This window comes from Schistocerca nitens, chromosome 11, assembly GCF_023898315.1.
Source record: "Schistocerca nitens isolate TAMUIC-IGC-003100 chromosome 11, iqSchNite1.1, whole genome shotgun sequence".
NCBI lineage: Eukaryota > Metazoa > Arthropoda > Insecta > Orthoptera > Acrididae > Schistocerca > Schistocerca nitens.
The window spans coordinates 119,683,546-119,704,515 of NC_064624.1; the positions used below are offsets into that span (position 1 = coordinate 119,683,546).

Genomic DNA, 20,970 nt, shown 5'->3' on the forward strand with positions numbered 1-20,970 from the left:
TCTCTCTCTCTCTCTCTCTCTGTCTGTCTCTCTCCTGCAGGCTCTGGTTGTGGACCCATTGCAATGGTGGGGGAAGCATGCTGTTAGGGTCAATCCAGGGTTCTCAGTAATGCTGCTGGCTTTATTAATTAGTATGCCACGTAGTTGGGTCTCTACAACCTCTTTGAGAACACTGTCCCAGTAGGTGCTGGACTGGTGCAACAAATTGGTGCTGTGGTAATCCATTGTATGTCCACAGGAGATGCAATGCTCTATCACTGTTGACATTGTCAGCTGTGTGTTATCAGTGTGGCATTTATGCTCAGTCTGTCTGTCCTGTACTGTCTGAATAGCCTGGCTTACATACATTTCTACATCTACAACCATACTCCGCAAGCCACGTATTGTTCGTGGAAAGAAAGATTGTCGGTATGCCTCTGTGTGGGCTCTAATCTCTCTGATTTTATCCTCACGGTCTCTTTGCGAGATATACGTAGGAGGGAGCAATACACTGCTCGACTCCTTGGTCAAGGTATGTTCTCGAAACTTCAACAAAAGCCCGTACCGAGCTACTGAGTGTCTCTCCTGCACAGTCTTCCACTGGAGTTATCTATCATCTCTGTAACGCTTTCGCGATTTCTAAACGATCCTGTAACGAAGCGAGCTGCTCTCCGTTGGATCTTTTCTATCTCTTCTATCGACCCTATCTGGTACGGATGGCACACAGGTGAGCAGTATTCAAGCAGTGCGCGAACAAGTGTAGTGTAACCTACTTCCTTTGGTTTTGGATTGCATTTCCTTAGGATTCTTCCAATGAATCTCAGTCTGGCGACGATCAGCTTTATATGATCATTCCATTTTAAATCACTCCTAATGCGTACTCCCAGATAATTTATGGAATTAACTGCTTCCAGTTGCTGACCTGCTATATTGTAGCTAAATGATAAGGGATCTTTCTTTCTATGTATTCGCAGCACATTACACTTGTCTACATTGAGATTCAATTGCCATTCCCTGCACCATGCGTCAATTTGCTGCAGATCCTCCTGCATTTCAGTACAATTATCCACTGTTACAACCTCTCGATATACCACAGCATCATCCGCAAAAAGTCTCAGTGAACTTCTGATGTGATCCACGTGGTCATTTATGTATATTGTGAATAGCAACGGTCCTACGATACTCCCCTGCGGCACACCTGAAATCACCCTCACTTCGGAAGACTTCTCTCAATTGAGAATGAGATGCTGTGTTCTGTTATCTAGGAACTCTTCAATCCAATCACACAATTGGTCCGACAGTCCATATGCTCAATATTTTTCGACACTGGCAACGGAAGTGGTAGACTCCCAGAGTCTTGGATCATCCTTAACTGATCCCTTTAAGGCTGTGGTCTCGGCTGGTGGCCGGAACACACACGGTGCTGTGTCTCCGAAGAATTCTTCTAATTTATGCTGATGTGTTCCCAACATACGAGACATTCACTATTCCAGCAGGCATCTCTCTATTCTCAGCAATATCTGCTCTCAACGTCTTCGGCATTAAGGCACACAATATTTGTTGGTTGCTGCAATAGGTTGTGCGGAACACAACCAGTAAGTACTGCAGTTCAGCTGCTAGGCTGTCACAGTCTGAGATTTTGTGTTCTCTGTGCACACCTCTCATTGTGAAGCGGCGTGGCAGCTGGTGGCACGCAAGCACAAATCTGTCTGTGTCGCTTTACAGCAGACGCTGTGTTCTAGTGTGCTGCCTGTTCTTCACTTTCCATTTGACGGGCACAACCAGAAGTGGGAGTTGACTGTCTTCTTCTACCTCCATCATGAACTTGATGTTCCGGTGCAAGAAATTGATGTGATGTCAGGTGTGCACCCAGATTAAGAACCTATCACCTACATATCACAACAAGCTTGAAGGCTACAGTTCAGTTCTTTTATCTTGGCGGCTCGCGCATGCCCGCCCAGACGCGGGAGATTGCTGCGTTGCCAGGTGCAAACGACGCACGCGCCAAGAGAAGGAGCACCATAGTACAGTACAGTTCGCAAACTTACTTTTTGGGGGGAGCGCGCAGTTTTTGAAGTAGAGCCACCACGGCCGCATTAACCCTTTCGCTGCTACAGAGACGTGCTCCCCGCATTCCGCACTGTGCGCGATTTTGTCACTGCACTGCTCGCCTGTGCAGACACATGGTGTTTCGACTGCTTTGACACTCTTATCATTCGATTTCACAAAAACTATTTGGCCCAAAAATTTGATTTTTACACATCTTCTTGACTGATACCTTCCCCCCATAAATGACTTAATTTTGTTTCGATGTTCAACGCAGTTATTGTGCAGCATTAGATGTAGTAAACCACTGTACGAAATTTTGAAGAGTTTGCAGAGGTAAAAGTCCACAGCATATACTTTCCGTATGGTCAATTTTAGCTGCCACAAGAAATTTAAAAAAATTACATTCAAACGAATAAAATTCATGAAGTAAGACACTTTGATGTCATTTTTAAATAAAGAAAATATTAAGCACCGAGCAAGATTTGAACTCGGAACCTTTTGCTTAGCAGCCAAAGACGTTCACCGTTACACTAACACAGCTCATCGTTCAACAGAATTCCTGGAGTACTTTAAAAAATCACGCAAAATACCGACAAATACTGTTGGTATGACTATGAATTACTCACGTTTTGTCGAAGTACAATAAGAAATAAACAATTACCGCTGTTCTTTATTGTGAAAAAGCGGTTGGTGAGAATGAATTTCCTTGCTATCGCCTGAATTAGGAGGCTTATTGCTTGTTTGGTTTAATTAATTAATAGAATATGAAGCAGTTGGTATAAATGCTTTTTCCAAACTTTCATTTATAGAAAGTCTGCTGTCAAGACATTGCTTTTGTTCTATTACTTTATTTATGACTGAACGTTTCTAAAACTGAAGACACTCGTCCGTACTCTGCTCTGCAGTCGAGCTCTGGCAACGTCGTTCTCTGTTCATTGGCTGACTGTGTTTTGTGACGTCAGATGCGCAGAATGGCCATAAACTCGGCCACCGTCGTAAATGACGCGCACTTTAGTACATTTCTGACTCCAGGGGTTCTTCTTCAAATGCCTCTGTATACACATTGGCCACCACTGGTGATAGCAGACAGCCCATCACTATTTTGTGTGTTTGTACATAGTCATTTTCATCAAATAGAAAATTGGTCAATGTAAGTAGGAACTGAAAGAGTTTCGGTAGTGCAGGGCTAAGCTTCTCTCCTGTGATGGGGGGGGGGGGGGGGGAGATGACATGTCATAGCTCATCATGAGGTCCTCTTAGCTTAATTGGAAGTTCTAGAGCCATCCGATGGAACGCACAGAATTCCATATTTGGTGCTGGCACTGTCCTGCAAAGGTGTTGTGCTAGCAAAAATTTTTGACTTATTGAATTCTTTCATTTGACAATAGTACATTTTACATGTCTGTATAAATTTTTAATTTATTTTCGTACAAGGAGTAACTAACAATTATAAATATACCATTTTCACAACTTTAAACATGGCTGACAGCAGCAACCGTAAATAAATTTTCAATATACGAGGGCCGTTCAGAAAGTAACCTCCGGTTGATTTAAAAAAATACACCAAGTTAAATAAAAATATTTTAATATATACATCTTACAACTACATCTTTGCACTATTTTTCTACATAGTCTCCATAGCGATTGAGGCACTTATCGTATCTCTTCAAAAGCTTTGAAATTCCTTCTGCATAAAAATCACCCGCTTGTGCCTGGAGCCAGCCTGTGACCGCATCTTTGAGCTCTTCGTCGTCATCAGACCGCTGTGACCCGAGCCATTTCTTCAAATGCATGAAGAGGTGATAATCACTTGGCGCCAGGTCTGGGCTGTAAGGTGGATGGTTGATAACGTCCCACTTGAAGGACTCGAGAAGGGCCGTTGTTCTGCGAGCAGAGCGAGGACGGGCGTTATCGTGCAAAAAAACGATACCGGAAGTCAGCACACCACGGCGTTTGTTCTGTATAGCCCGTCGTAACTTTTTTATTGTTTCACAGTACACGTCTTGATTAATGGTCGTACCACGTTCCACAACGAAGAGCTCAAAGATGCGGTCACAGGCTGGCTCCAGGAACAAGCGGGTGATTTTTATGCAGAAGGAATTTCAAAGCTTGTGAAGAGATATGATAAGTGCCTCAATCGCTATGGAGACTATGTAGAAAAATAGTGCAAAGATGTAGTTGTAAGATGTATATATTAAAATATTTTTATTTAACTTGGTGTATTTTTTTAAATCAACCGCAGGTTACTTTCTGAACGGCCCTCGTATAATATATATGGCCAACCAGTTGTATCAGTTTATTTAAGTTTTATTTACAATAAACTTATGCAATAGGTTGGTTGTATGCTTCATATGTTCAAAATATGTCATTTTTATTAAAAATTATAAGTCAATAATAGTTAATTAAATTTCTACTTTTTTAATAAAGTGCATTCTAACCCTGAGGCAGGTGTGCTGTTTTTTTTTATAACATCAGTGGGTTCATGGCATACTTCATACAAATGTTATATACAGCTGCCTTTACGTTACAAAAGTAAACATGTATGAGCAATATCACAGTTTAATTCAACATGATACAAAAACTTATGTTATATGAGCTAAATCCTGTTTAGTTAAACTATAATAAAATAAACTTTCATTAAGTCATTCTCTTGATGCATTCAAGTTTTACCACAGAATAATAACGCACTTGGAGCATTAAACATGGCATTTGCATCAGATCCCAGTCAAATGGTTATTTGATCGCTAATTAACTTGTAGACAACTGCCTCATTGTGGGATCCTCCTGCTAGCTCGGAATTCGGGTCATTTTCTTACACGGATCATAAATTTTTTCTCACCTAGCTCGCTGTTTATTTTATATTACTGCTGCCCTCTTGGATATGTGACAACACAACTTATCACAGAGTTAACTGAAGCAATAATAAAGATAAATATATATGGGCTCACAATTGTAAAACAACAATGGAACGGTACAAGACAATGTTACCTGTGATTATCACACTTTATACATGGGTGCTCCTGCTTGAGGGTTAAATAAAAAATATGTTGCTAATAGTGAGATTTGAATCAGTTAATTTATGATTACATAACTTTCACATTATGCACTCAGCTGTTGATGACTGTGTCAATACTTAATATCATAAGAGTTTGTACGTTTCAGTGCTCAGAAATCTTCTACCGTATTTACTCCAATCCAAGCTGCACTCGAATCTAAGCCACACCTGAAATTTTAGACTCAAAATTCAAGGGGAGAGAAACGTTTTAGACCGCACCTCCAAACCGAAAGAAAGTTGGTGCATTGTAATATGAGACACAATTTAGGTCGAATGAATAACGATACAGGTACAGTAGTTTGGTTCGTGTGGTAAGCTTAGCATTTAAGCTTTATCAGGCAGTCATTGCTATGCGTCAGGCGCTCCATCTGTTTTTATACGGGTACGCTTCCTTTTTCAAGTGCTTCATCTGAAAGAGAGAGAGAGAGAGAAAGAGAGAGAGGAATCGTTTCATTAGCAAAACAATGGCAAGAGACTGCTATTTGTTGTTACTTACACTGCTGCTTTCTTTGATAATGATCAACAAGAACCAAATAATAGACTGCGTATGATAGATGTTCTGAACGAAAGTTTAGCGAAAATTTTTCTCCATTTGAAAATCTTTGCAGACGCCTCTTTAGTACATTACATTCTGCACAGAAATTAAGGTCATCTTAGATTTAAAAATCTAGTCAGTTGCCGTGCTTCATTTCTGACTGTATCACTATTACGCATAAGAATAATACGAATATAAACATGACATGATACGTATATTGTTCCGCGTTTGCTGTTGTCTCACTCTAGTTTCATAGTTTATTAGGCAGACAGCATTTAAATGAGATAGCAGGAAACACAAAGGAATACATGGCAAAATGTTTACATTCGTATTATTCTGATGGTGAAGAGAATACTGCATGTGATTCACAATTCATAAAAGTTCCTATTAGCAACTATCTCTTGTCACAGGTAGGAAAAATTTAGAACGTAGAGTTGGTCATATTGACAAACATCCCAAACAGTCTTGCCAGTTGGATTTTTGTAGTACATTCAAAGGCTCCTACATTCGAAGATGAACAATACGGAATTTGTATCTACTTCATTGGATAATGTATGAAAATGTAATGGTTGAAACTCGGGGCGGAGAAAAAAGTTCATCTTCCACCTTTTTTTTTTTAATTTATTTACTGACGCAGAGGTTTTGGAGCCAGTATTTATCTTTGTGCCTGCAAAGCGTGCCTGTATAGCGCTACATATATTAGACGGCAAAAGTTAGTTGTGGCGGCACCTACCAACATTTTTCAGAACTTCCGCTTACTTTGCACTCTATTCTAAGCTGCAGGTGGTTTTTTGGATTACAAAAACCGGAAAAAAGTGCGGCTTGGATCTGAGTAAATACGGTAATCTTCAAACGCGATTTTGTGATTTTTTTGTTTAAAACTGCATCATAACACATTTAGAAATTGATGTCCAAGTACTGACGCTGAATGACATAAATAAGAATAAAATAGAAGAGAGTAATGCCACCTGTTGAGACTGTAGGTTATCGCTTCAATCAGTTCCTTTTCTCCTAAGTACTCAGCTTGAGATCACCTCTATTGCTATAATTTTGACATCAAAGGTTTCAGACAGCATATATATGACACAAAATTACATAACTGCTAGAGCATTTCCCATCTTCTGCAAGTTACTATTACATCACGGCCACAGGTAAGCAGTAATGTGATGACGATCATCATCATGATAATGATGATTGTGAAGATGATGCTAATGACAGTGATAATCATAGTGGCGATAGTGATTATATTGTTGATATTGTTGATGATGATGGCATGCTGACATACCCGGAGCCAGGTTGAGTTCGTCGTAGAGTTTGGCAGCGTAGTCGTACAGGGCGCGGCACTTCCCCGCACCCCCGCCACCGCCGCCGCCACCCCCGATGCCCCCGTTGCTGACACCGTTGGTGATGCCCGGGTCTTCCGACTCCAGGCCGCATTCGTAGTCTCTTTCGTCACTGCCCTGACTCGAGAACTCGTCTGAAAGAGAACCGTAACAACCTTGTGTGAACTAACATTCTTTACTGCTTCTCTTGTAATGAAACTGCTCAATGCTGCACTCTCACTATTTACTAAACAGCAAGATTCAGTATATTAGTGTACAACACAATACATTAATATACCCCACATACAATTATTCCTTACATCTGTATTTATAAATTGCATATCATTTACATCAGATTCACAAACGTGTATCCGTACAAAACGCTTGTATAAATTGTATTTACAGTCAAACCATATTAATTAAAAATTGCTGTGCATATTTTGTATTGCTTTGTGTAAGCCATCCTTTTGGAAATTTTTGTAGTTAAAATTACATTTGAACTTGTAATATACCTAATATACAAAGACTTAATGATAACTTTGATTCCCTGACATTGTGTAGTGCAATACCTCACTCTAAAGTGATTGGTATTGTGATTCGTGAATTTCATAAAAGTGACACTAAATTGGAGAATAATTAGGAGACACTATTACCAAATAAAACAAACAACGATGTATTTTAACAAACTGTGGCATTCATTGTAGTAATGAGAAAGACTTGAATTAGTGAAAATGGTAGGAAGAAAATATATAGTATTAATCACCAACTGTAATTATTCAAATAATTGGACTTTTACAAATGTAGTTTACTCATTCAAGAAGTTATTCTGTTGCTTGCAAATGAAGGCACATATTGTAAAACGTAAATTTAGGATGAAAGCTGTAAACAACATTCTGTCTTAATGACTTGATCAATTAAACTTGTCTTGTTTTAACCAGATATACATCTAATTATAAAATTCTAGGCATCTGTTACAAATTCTATCAATCAAAACCTGTTTCATTTTACCCTCTTAGCTTCAATTATTGTTGGGAATGTGAGTCATTGTGTAATTAGTGTGTATTAATTAATTTTGTGAAGTTCATTATCGTACTCATATTTAGATGGAATTTTCACATTTAAAAACATTTTTACATTATAAATTTCACATATTATTCAATTCTGTAATTTTAGACGCATTATTCTGTGTAATCAGAACATTTTAGCTTTGGAACTTTTAAATGTAAATACGATTAAAATATGTTGTCATTATTAAGTAATAACGGTCCAAGTGACCATCCATTATTAAGAATATATAAATAGGGAAGCAGCGAGGCTGCTGGGACGGGCAGTTTGAGCTGATTATCTCGAAGTGTAACCTGTGTCAGTTACTTGAATATTATTTCATTAAGATTTAAAGTTGTGAAAAAGTATGTTTCTTGATTTGTGAACCAGTCAGTTGTTTTACAAAGACATACTGTACAACTCGGCCTCTTTGCAATGTGGCATGATGGTTTTGATCAGCTGTTATGAACGGAAGAACAAATGTTTAAAAACTGAAATGGAAGAATAAATGTTTAAAAACTGAAACGGAAGAATAAATGTTTAAAAACTGGAAGCGATCACTTTCACTGTAAACCACACACTTCATGAAGATCCAGGCAATCTATGGATATTTCAGTTATGTGGAGAAAAATTTCTTTTTAACCTTCTACTTATGATTCTAGATAACATCAGATGACATGCACTTTTGATAAGTCAGTTCATCTGTCTTTGAAGTTTTGAGGATTACCTTAACTTACCGATGAGTAGATAATAATTAAGTAGAAGTGTTAAAAACTTATTATAGTTGATTACTGAAAAATGGGTTGGCACATAATTATCAGTTCAGTGTGAAATTTTCATGCAATTCTTTGCAATTTGAGTGACCCCTGGATCCGGTGCAAATGGTGTGCAGGTAAGTATGGTGGGTGGACTACCACCTTTAAGCTTCCGTCCCAGCTGATTTTATTTCAAACTTGATCTGTCACAGACAGACAGATTCAATATCTCTCCTCCTGCTGTGCTAGTTTTGGTCCAACCTGGGTATTTTACTTCCCTGGTACCTGCCATACCTGGTGAGCATTACCCAACCTGCCCCTAAGGAGGTGTCCCAGAGGGAGACAAGCATCTCCGCACAAAATTGATGGCATTTCAGGGATTGGAACACATAAGAGCCACAATTGATATAGACGGATAAATAACTGAACAAGTAAGGGAGTTTAAATATCTACATGCAGTTTTAAATTTCCCAAGTCAGATGATGCAGGGCTAAAACCAGCCAGATTCAGATATTTCTACGGAACCGTGCAACATATATTCAATCATAATGTATACAGGGAAAAGCATTAATTAAAATTTGTAAAAAAAATACCCTTGCATTTACTTTGTACAGTAGCAAAGGTTGACACTAAAATCAGATCAATTATGACAAACTGAGTCACCAGAGTTGAAGTTTCTCCATTTTATCATGGGATATTCATTACTAGACCATACAAGAAATGCTGATATAAGAGAAGAATTAATGTAGAATCCATTACAACTATAACATAAAAATATAAGACTGAACTGGAAAGACATGTCCAATGTATAATAAAAGGATAGCTAAAGCTGTAATACTGTATAAGAGAAACAATAGAGGTCCCTTAAGGAGATAGTGGAACAGCACAAAACATCTAACCCTTAGAGATGATAATTGTTATTATTATTATTATTATTATTATTATTGAAACAGATATAAAACATTGGAAGACTGTACAATATGAATGAACTACTTTTGTTAACATTGTGATTGGTATTATTAATGTAACATCTTTGATGAAAAGTTTTGGCTGGGTTTGTTTTATGTGTAGCACATAGTAAATTGTAATATAAATGGATAGATAAAAAAATCTACTCACCAAGTGGTAGCAGGGGAACACACACACACAAAAGGATTTAAATTTTTACAAACTTTCAAAGCCATTGGCTTCTTCTTCCGGCAGAACAATTGAAGGGGAATGAAGAGGGGTCAAGGAAAAGGACTGGAGAGATTTAGGGAAAGGGGTACAGTTCAGAAAAATTACCCAGAATCCTACATCAGGGGAGACTTACCGGATGAGTAAATTGTGTTGTGGAGTTGGTGTCATCTCAATATGTTTAGAAACAAAGGTTATTAATAAAATATAGAGAAATGAAACAAATAAACTGAGACATTTCATTTAAAAAAAAATACATATATTGAAACAAATATAATCATGAAATGTTTCTGCAAGCGGGACTGACTTACCAGAAAAACTATGTTGATAATGAGAATGAGTATTAATGGACAACCAATAGAAGGTAAGTAAAAGATAATTTTTAATACCTTGAGATTAAATTCATGGGCAACCTATCCTTTTCCTCTTATTAGGTTTCAAGATATTGAGAAAATATGGTGCAATAAAACACAAAAGTTCTTGTGAGGTGTGCTATCTTATGCCTTTACAATATCATAATTTTCAACTCAGTAAAATAACAGGTGGGTTACAGGCTGCTGTTGCAGGAATGAAAACTCTCCAAGACTCTGCACGGAGTTTTGAGATTGCACAGAATTCTGTACTGTGGTCTATGTGCCGCTCCTTAGGCACTTTAAAAAAGTGTAAACCAAACAAAACTTATTTGTTACAATCACCACAAATATCTCATAATACTCAAATATGCACCTACATCAACTATCAAGAGATCCTCAAAATCAGCAAAATCTTTTACACAAGTGACACCGCCACTCCTCGGTTTAAGTTGGTGGATAGCTAACAAACAACCCTTTTATACCACTTTACATGTTGAAATTTTCTTATGAGAAGAAATGAATAATTATTTTCAAGACATAAGCTTATTTATGAAAGAGAATTAAAATTATTTACATAAGATCATGTTCATATGGTTTATCAATTAATGTGGACTATATGGTAGGTGCAAATGTTGACCGCCACAAAAATGTACGATGGATTAGTTCACAGCCACTATACAATGAATAAAAAATTGGGAAAACTTGTCAGTCAGCCACTTTACTGTGACACATTAGTGTGTTTGCAAATACACATCAGATACATCCCAACATTTTTAATGTCTTCTAATCTTCCACAGATAAAAGAATCTAGAATATGAAAAAATTATCATTGAATTATTTCTTGAAGGAGTCCAATTTGCAAGAAAATGCCCATAACCATATGCGATTATACGCATAATAATAAGGAAATCTATTTTACGTATTTTATATGTGTGCTCGTTTGTGCCTACGAAAAAAAAATCACTTGTAGAGGTGTCATGAAAGTTTGAAAGATACTTTAATGTCCCCCAAAGGGAAAAAAAATTGAGAAGTGCAGAATTACATTACTGATCACTGGTAGTGAGGTTACTAATAGTTAAAATGTGAGTACTCATAATAAATTAAAATTGGTACAAAAACATGAAGCACCAAATAGAAAATAAATAACTTTTTATTTCTACATATTAAAAATAAATACAATATTAAAAACAATATTACTGATTTTCATTTAACAATAAGACATTTTGTGGTTTTGTACCAAATTTTAATGTATTATGAATGTTCAAGTTTGCTTCCATTCACTGGTCAAAAGTAAAAGATCTTATTTTTATAAGAAAACTATGATTCAATGTTTCTCAGATAACATATGAATTTCATAACATACAATTTAAAAAAGTAAAGAAGGTTGCATGCAGTAAAAATCAAACCAGTGACCTTTCCCTTACTGCTTCCACTACAAGCAAGTCTCTATTGACACTTTGCAATTTTTTTTTAGCTTAACTGGTCTTGGAAATGTTCAGAGTCGATTTTTTCAAGTCATTCTGACAAGTGCCTTCTAATCCTTTAGGAAACTGTGAGACATTAACTTTTCCCAGCGAATTGAATGTCCAAATAGCTTACGGGTTTGCTGCCGGGTGACGTCGTAGACCACCGCCGATATTTTGACAGGAGCACACCCTGCCATTCTCAAGGCACAACTGCAAGGAGGAAGCAATGTGCAAGGGAATTTAATACCTTGGTTGACAGAGGAGAAACAAGGAAGATACCACACACAGAACAAGTAACCACAGAGTCAACACACAACCGAAGCTAACCAACATCAGAAATATCGATAGTGAATCAACAGGCAAGGTAGCACTAATTCAGTCCCTCTGTTTTTTTATGAGAGACAGAGCCGGATTCCAAGCAGCATTTAAACAAAATCCACCATCTCTGTTTATAAGGTTGCTTGCTAATTTGATTTCAATAGCTTCCTTAATAACACTATCCCAATAGCTGGACATGCAAGCCAGAATCTCCGTGTTGTTGTGTTCCATAGGTTCTAGTGTACTGAACATAAGCATCACACACACTTACAACAGCTGAGCAAATCCGCTATTGCAGAACACTGCCTTGACACCGGCCATCCTATGGAGTACAAGAACATGGAGATTCTGGCTTGCATGTCTAGCTATTGGGATAGTGTTATTAAGGAAGCTATTGAAATCAAATTAGCAAGCAACCTTATAAACAGAGATGGTGGATTTTGTTTAAATGCTGCTTGGAATCCGGCTATGTCTCTCATCAAAACACAGAGGGGCAGAATTAGTGCTATCACACCTGTCGATTAATAGTCACCATCGATATTTGTGATGTTGGTTAGCTTTGGTTGTGTATTGACTCCGCGGTTACTTGTTCTGTGTGCGGTATCTTCCTTGTTTCTCCTCTGTGAACCGAGGTATTAAATTCTCTTGCACATTGCTTCCTCCTCGCAGTTGTGCCTCGAGAATAGCAGGGTGTGCCCCTGGCGAAATATCGGTGCTGGTCGACGACGTCACCTCGCAGCAAACCCGTAAGTTATTTGAACTTTAGGAAACTGTTGACAGAGCACTGACCTATGAATCCTGTAAGTATAATGGAAACAGGAGAGGTACAGCCTGGCAGGTTCCCTCGTTAGATGGGAAGGAGTGTGAAATCCTGCAAGCTGCAAGGTGCCACAGGATTCAGAACAACTACCTCTATGCAACATTTCATCCCGTAAGAAATTCTGAGCCCCACTCTCATACACAGGTCTGACAAACACATTATTGAGGTGGCTCACCAAAGTCGCTGTCCGCGGGCCTCACAGAGTTTCCGTCTCCGGCACCGCGGTCGTCGCAGCCGTTGACGACGCTGACGGCGACACTACCCGGCCAGTCGCTGCCACTGCCTGCCAGCAGCTCCACAGACTCGTCTCGTACCCATGTTGGCACCTGTGCAAGTCAACCAATTATCCCTGCTTTACCGGGAAATGCATCCCGACGACAAGGTGTGGAGCAGAACCACTGCTCCAAACTTTCTAAGTCAATAATTATTTCAGAGGTATTATACACAATCACAGGAAAAGAAGAATTTAAAGACACAGATAAAAAGGTCAGTTACTTAGCTAAGGTACCTGCGCAAATAAAGAATGGATAAAATCGCTTGCCCACAAACGGCAAAGGTCCTGAGTTCAAGTCTTGGTCTGGCCCGCAGTTTTAATCTGCCAAGAAAGTTTCATAACAGCACACACTCTGCTGCAGAGTGAAAATCTCATTCTGGAAACATCCTCCAGACTGTGGCTAAGCCATGTCTCCACAATATCCTCTCTTCCAGGAGTGCTAGTTCAGCAAGTTTCGCAGGAGAGCTTCTGTGAAGTTTGGAAGGTAGGAGATGAGGTACTGGCAGAAGTAAAGCTGTGAGGACGGGGTGTGAGTCATGCTTGAGTAGCTCATATGGTAGAGCACATGCCTATGAAAGGCAAAGGTCCCGAGTTTGAGTCTCAGTCCGGCACACACTTTTACCTGCCAGGAAAGTTTCAATGGATAAAACGTTCTCCATTAGGTCATCATCTCTGTGTTTTCTCAACCCATCCGTCACCTATTCACATGGCTACATGTCCCATTCATTCTCACTTCATTCTCCTTATGTCTCCCACTCCAGTCTGTTCCCTGACCCATCTGTTTTTTCCCTGTCTGTCCCGGTAATTCCAAGCATGCATCTCTCCAGTGATCATATGAACGCATAACGTCTGTTCTTGCGGACGTGTTATTGATTAACCTGAGTGGGCAATTAATCCACAAGCTTCAGTATGGATGTACAATTATGTTCAATTTCCTGCAGGAATCTTGAAGTAGTGAGCAGAGGATATGGATGGAGACTGCAGATAGATGGCATTAGGTGGGAGTGTGGGTGCACTGGGAAATACCGAGATAGTCCACACATTTAGCATAAACACTGTGGCAAGGTGGTGCAGTGGTTAACGCAACTGCCTGGTAAGCAGGAGATCCCAGGTTTGAGTCCCTGTCTGGAACACATTTTTTCTTTTCCCCACTGATTCAACATAAAGTTCCAATGCAACTGACCATTAGTTTCTTCCCTTCCCTTCCTGTCCCTTCCTTCTCTCCCCATCGCTTCTCTTCCATTTCCTTCCCCCCTACTCCAGCTTTAATTACATTACCTATTTTGATTACTGAGCAGCTGTAATGTAACAGACTGAGTCTCTCATATAGTAATATACAATTTTTTTTTTTTGGTCATCAGTCTACTGACTGGTTTGATGCGGCCCGCCACGAATTCCTTTCCTGTGCTAACCTCTTCATCTCAGAGTAGCACTTGCAACCTACGTCCTCAATTATTTGCTAGACGTATTCCAATCTCTGTCTTCCTCTACAGTTTTTGCCCTCTACAGCTCCCTCTAGTACCATGGGAGTCATTCCCTCATGTCTTAGCAGATGTCCTATCATCCTGTCCCTTCTCCTTATCAGTGTTTTCCACATATTCCTTTCCTCTCCGATTCTGCGTAGAACCTCCTCATTCCTTACCTTATCAGTCCACCTAATTTTCAACATTCGTCTATAGCTCCACATCTCAAATGCTCCGATTCTCTTCTGTTCCGGTTTTCCCACAGTCCATGTTTCACTACCATACAATGCTGTACTCCAGACGTACATCCTCACAAATTTCTTCCTCAAATTAAGGCCGGTATTTGATATTAGTAGACTTCTCTTGGACAGAAATGCCTTTTTTGCCATAGCGAGTCTGCTTTTGATGTCCTCCTTGCTCCGTCCGTCATTGGTTATTTTACTGCCTAGGTAGCAGAATTCCTTAACTTCATTGACTTCGTGACCATCAATCCCGATGTTAAGTTTCTCGCTGTTCTCATTTCTACTACTTCTCATTACCTTCGTCTTTCTCCGATTTACTCTCAAACCATACTGTGTACTCATTAGACTGTTCATTCCGTTCAGCAGATCATTTAATTCTTCTTCACTTTCACTCAGGATGGCAATGTCATCAGCGAATCGTATCATTGATATCCTTTCACCTTGTATTTTAATTCCACTCCTGAACCTTTCTTTTATTTCCATCATTGCTTCCTCGATGTACACCCTTCTTAATACGAGCACTTCATTCTTGATCGTCCACTCTTATTGTTCCCTCTTGGTTGTTGTACCCCGTCTCTCCCTATAGCTTACCCTACTTTTTTCAGAATCTCGAACAGCTTGCACCATTTTATATTGTCGAACGCTTTTTCCAGGTCGACAAATCCTATGAAAGTGTCTTGATTTTTCTTTAGCCTTGCTTCCATTATTAGCTGTAACGTCAGAATTGCCTCCCTCGTCCCTTTACTTTTCCTAAAGCCAAACTGATCGTCACCTAGCGCGTTCTCAATTTTCTTTTCCATTCTTCTGTATATTATTCTTGTAAGCAGCTTCGATGCATGAGCTGTTAAGCTGATTGTGCGATAATTCTCGCACTTGTCAGCTCTTGTCGTCTTCGGAATTGTGTGGATGAAGCTTTTCCGAAAGTCAGATGGTATGTCGCCAGACTCATATATTCTACACACCAACGTGAATAGTCATTTTGTTGCCACTCCCCCCAATGATTTTAGAAATTCTGATGGAATGTTATCTATCCCTTCTGCCTTATTTGACCGTAAGTCCTCCAAAGCTCTTTTAAATTCCGATTCTAATACTGGATCCCCTATCTCTTCTAAATCGAATCCTGTTTCTTCTTCTATCACATTAGACAAATCTTCACCCTCATAGAGGCTTTCAATGAATTTTTTCCACCTATCTGCTCTCTCCTCTGCATTTAACAGTGGAATTCCCGTTGCACTCTTAATGTTACCACCGTTGCTTTTAATGTCACCAAAGGATGTTTTGACTTTCCTGTATGCTGAGTCTGTCCTTCCGACAATCAAATCTTTTTCGATGTCTTCACATTTTTCCTGCAGCCATTTCGCCTTAGCTTCCCTGCTCTTCCTACTTATTTCAGTCCTCAGCGACTTGTATTTCTGTATTCCTGACTTTCCCGGAACATGTTTGTACTTCCTCCTTTCATGAATCAACTGAAGTATTTCTTCTGTTACCCATGGTTTCTTCGCAGCTACCTCCTTTGTACCTATGTTTTCCTTCCCAACTTCTGTGATGGCCTTTTTAGAGATGTCCATTCCTCTTCAACTGTACTGCCTACTGCGCTATTCCTTATTGCCGTATCTATAGCGTTAGAGAACTTCAAACGTATCTCGTCATTCCTTAGTACTTCCGTATCCCACTTCTTTGCGTATTGATTCTTCCTGACTAATGTCTTGAACTTCAGCCTACTCTTCATCACTACTATATTGTGATCTGAGGCTATATCTGCTCCTGGGTATGCCTTACAATCCAGTATCTGATTTCGGAATCTCTGTCTGACTGTGATATAATCTAATTGAAATCTTCCCGTATCTCCTGGCCTTTTCCAAGTATACCTCCTCCTCTTGTGATTCTTGAACAGGGTATTCGCTATTACTAGCTGAAACTTGTTACAGAACTCAATTAGTCTTTTTCCTCTTTCATTCCTTGTCCCAAGCCCAGATTCTCCTGTAACCTTTTCTTCTTCCCCTACAACTGCATTTCAGTCGCCCATGACTATATACGATATGTCTCGTTACTAATGATCACGATATACAATCATTAAGGTATTATGTGATACACGGCCTATAACATATAACTCAATGTACTGTATCATTTATTGTGTTATCTTATATCTACATTTACATTTATTCCTTTCTTTGTTAATATTCTTTATCTAATACTATTTGGAGTAATTAAATGTCCTGCAAATTACAGGTAATTAACCCTATTTCATTTACTAAAACATGCTAGTTAAAAATTTCATGTATGCACGTTACTAGTTTGTTGAAAAGATAATTTCTAATGCACAAAGATGATGGTTGGTCAGCTGGTACAGTTTTGTAAAACTAACAAATGCAAAGTTCTAGAAAGACACTTAATAATATCATATCTGATTACTATAATGTGACTCTACAAATGGCAGTATTTAAAATAATTAAGCACCTTAGAACAACTCTGTATATTTTATAGTAATTGTTAAAGAGATTTATTGTACAAAGTTTAGCGCGTAAAAACAATGGAATGTTACATCTGCCTATTTCTTTGTCTCTCCCAGTAACTCTGCAATCCACAAGTGAAACAGAGGGGGGGAAATATGACTTTGGCACGAATTGTGCCCTGCGCCACTCACCACTTGGTGGCTAGCGGAGTATACATGCAGATGTAGATGTAGATGTAATTCACACTATGCATCTCTCCAATGATCACTGAAGCAACCCACAGTTTTTTCTGGTCTTCACCATAAAATTACTTTACTTTGCGTACTTACTTTCATTACCATGTAGAATAATTTTTCTGAGGGAATTGCATACACAGACGCAAAGCACTGACTGCACATAAACATGCTGCAAGGATCATGTCTCTGGTGTCTCAGACCTAAGCTTCATGTAGGCAACCGTTAAACGAAAACAGTCATACTATCAATAATCTGTCATTACGAGGGTGGATGGAAAGTTCTTGGAATCATCACAAGAGGTCAGTGCTAGCACAACGAGTTGTTCACGTGATACTCATTGGACTGTTGGCTGTAAACATGTGCCACGCCAGTGCTCCCGGAAGAGAGCTGTGGCGGTGATGTGGCTGTGTTGTTGTTCCCACGTAGTGATTTGCGATAATGGAAAAAATCGAAATTTGAGCAGTGATTATGTACTTCGTGAAGAAAGGTATGAAAGCAAAGGACATTCCTGCCAATTTCCAGAATACACAGGGGGACTCTGCTCCTTCCTATTCAACTGTTGCCGAGTGGACAAATGAATTTAAATTTGGTCGGGAGAGCTTAGATGATGATACGTACAGTGGTTGGCCAAGATGTGTCACTACTGCAGAAATCATTGCAAAAATGCACAAAATGGTCACAGAGGATCACCGAATGAAAGTGTGTGAAGTTGCTCACGCTTGCCAGATCTCATCTGAAAGGGTATATCACATTTTAACTGAAGAATTAGAAGTGATAAAATTATCTGCAAGATGGGTGCCACGAATCTTGACACTGGATCAAAAACGAACGAGAATGGACAAATCGGAACAATGTTTGGCCTGTTTAGGAGAAACGAACAAATATTTTTGTGCCAGTTTCGGCCGCACATGAAACTTGGGAGTACTACTATATCCCAGAGACAAAACAACAGTCGAAGCAGTGGAAACATACTGATTCGCTGCCACCAAAGAAAGTAAAGACCATTCCTATGGTGGGAAAGGTCATGGCATCACTGTTCTGGGATGCGAAGGGGATTCTGTTTGTAGATTATCTCCCCACTGGGCAAATAATTACTGGAGAATACTATGCTAACCTCCAGGACAAAGTTCAACAGGTTTAGCAAGTAAGAAAGTTATCTTCCATCAAGACAATGTGCACCCGTAGCCATGGTAAAGTTACACAAACACAGGTATGAATTGTTGCCACACCCACTTTATTCACCTCATATGGCTCTGTCAGACTTCCATCTCTTCCCAAAACTGAAAATTTTTCTTGGTGGACAAAGATTCACTTCAAATGAAGTATTGATAGCGAGAGTTGACAACTATTTTGCAGGCCTGGAGGAAACTCATTTTCGAGATGGGATCAAGGCACTGGAACATCATTGGACAAAGTGCATTAATCTACAAGGAGGCTACATTGAAAAATTAAAAAAGTTTCTGTGATGTAAGTACTTTTTTTCTATTCTGTTCCAAGAACTTTTCAAACAACCCTCGTACAATAGCCAGCTGGAAAGGAATGACTTCTATCTTCTTTTCTCCCTCATTAGGTAGGTAATGTAATAATCATTAATTTGGTGGACTTTTGTGAACTTTCTTCTACAACCTACTCTAGTAACAGCATCCTACATAAACACATGGCAACACAGTATAAGTTCAGAAAATGGCCAACATTGATATAATTATAACATAATGTTCTGTGACTGGATTTCTTACACAATGAAATGCCCAGTCACATTCATGAAAGGCGGAAGAATGGGTATGGAGATGCTATGGTGCATGTTAGCAGTGTTAGGTAGTGGCTTCTTCGCTGTAGAGAATCTGACAGTCAGACGCAGTTGGCTGATGCAATACAGACTGGAACGTGCAGCTGGCGACTGTGGTAATTTTGTACAGTATCCAGTGTGTCAACCAAATCATTCACTACGGCTGCCAGGTAATGATAGATGAACTGTGTCACCTGTGATTCCCCAGTAAAGGCAACATCATACACTGGTAAAGGCAATGTGATGGCCATCATTGAAAACTTAGGCTATTCCAAGATTTGACCAACCAGAATAAAAAAGCAGGAAAACAATTGCATCCAATCTGTTACAGCACTTCAATTCACTGGAGCACACTTTCAAGTTGCAGAGACCCTGAAAAATTTTGAATATCAGTTGCTGATGCAAGGATGTAGCTCGAGGGGGGCAGTCCAGGTGGTCTGGAACCCCCCCCCCCCCCCCCCCCACACTGCCCCACTGTTTTCAATCATATGATGAGACAGGGATAGTCACTATTTATATTCAGCAAGGCCAACAATTTAAATAGCAGTCCCAGAAAATGCCATATATGCTTTCACCAATCAAATTTTGAATGATCTGAATAACCGAACACCACCCATTGGGATTTTTTGTGATCTCTCAAAGGCTTTTGATTGTGTAAATCATGAAATTCTGCTAGAGAAACTCAAGTATTGTGGCATGAGTGGGACAGTGCACAAATTGTTTAATTCGTACCTAACTGAAAGAGTGCAGAAAGTAGAAATAAGTAGTTCTCATAATATGCAAAGATCAGCACATTCCTCAAACTGGGGAACTATCAAGAATGAGGTTCCACAAGGGTCGGCCTTGGGTCGTTTGTTGTTCTTAATATATATTAATGACTTGCCATTCTATATTCATGAAGAGGCAAAGTTAGTTCTCTTTGCTGATGATAAAAGTATAGTAATCACACCTGACAAACAAGAATTAACTGATGAAATTGTCAATAATGTCTTTCAGAAAATTACTAAGTGGTTCCTTGTAAACGGACTCTCACTGAATTTTGATAAGACACAGTACATGCAGTTCCGTACAGTGAATGGTATGACGCCATTAATAAATACAGACCTTAATCAGAAGCATATAGCTAAGGTAGAATATTCAAAATTTTTAGGTGTGTCCATTGATGAGAGATTAAATTGGAAGAAACACATTGATGATCTGCTGAAACGTTTGAGTTCAGCTACTTATGCAATAAGGGTCATTGCAAATTTTGGTGATAAACATCTTAGTAAATTAGCTTACTTCGCCTATTTTCACTCATTGCTTTCATATGGCATCATATTTTGGGGTAATTCATCACTGAGGAATAAAGTATTTATTGCACAAAAGTGTGTAATCAGAATAATAGCTGGAGTCCACCCAAGATCATCCTGCAGACATTTATTTAAGGATCTAGGGATATTCACAGTAGCTTCTCAGTATATACACTCTCTTATGAAATTTGTTATTAACAACCAAACCCAATTCAAAAGTAATAGCAGTGTGCATAACTACAATACTAGGAGAAAGGATGATCTTCACTATTCAAGATTAAATCTAACTTTGGCACAGAAAGGGGTGAATTATACTGCCACTAAAGTCTTTGGTCACTTACCAAATAGTATC

General features: G+C 39.0%; 1 protein-coding gene across 2 annotated transcripts in view; it reads right to left on the reverse strand.

Annotated features, from left to right (window-relative positions):
- Window positions 1–20,970, reverse strand: part of LOC126213229 (nostrin) — an 817,565-nt gene that overhangs the window by 13,798 nt on the left and 782,797 nt on the right. For both annotated transcript variants that reach the window (XM_049940878.1, XM_049940879.1), the window contains 2 exons: window positions 13,048–13,198; window positions 6,904–7,095 (listed from right to left, as the gene is read on the reverse strand). In XM_049940878.1, coding sequence (XP_049796835.1) covers window positions 6,904–7,095; window positions 13,048–13,198 — 343 coding nt within the window. The remainder of the gene's footprint in view (window positions 1–6,903; window positions 7,096–13,047; window positions 13,199–20,970) is intronic.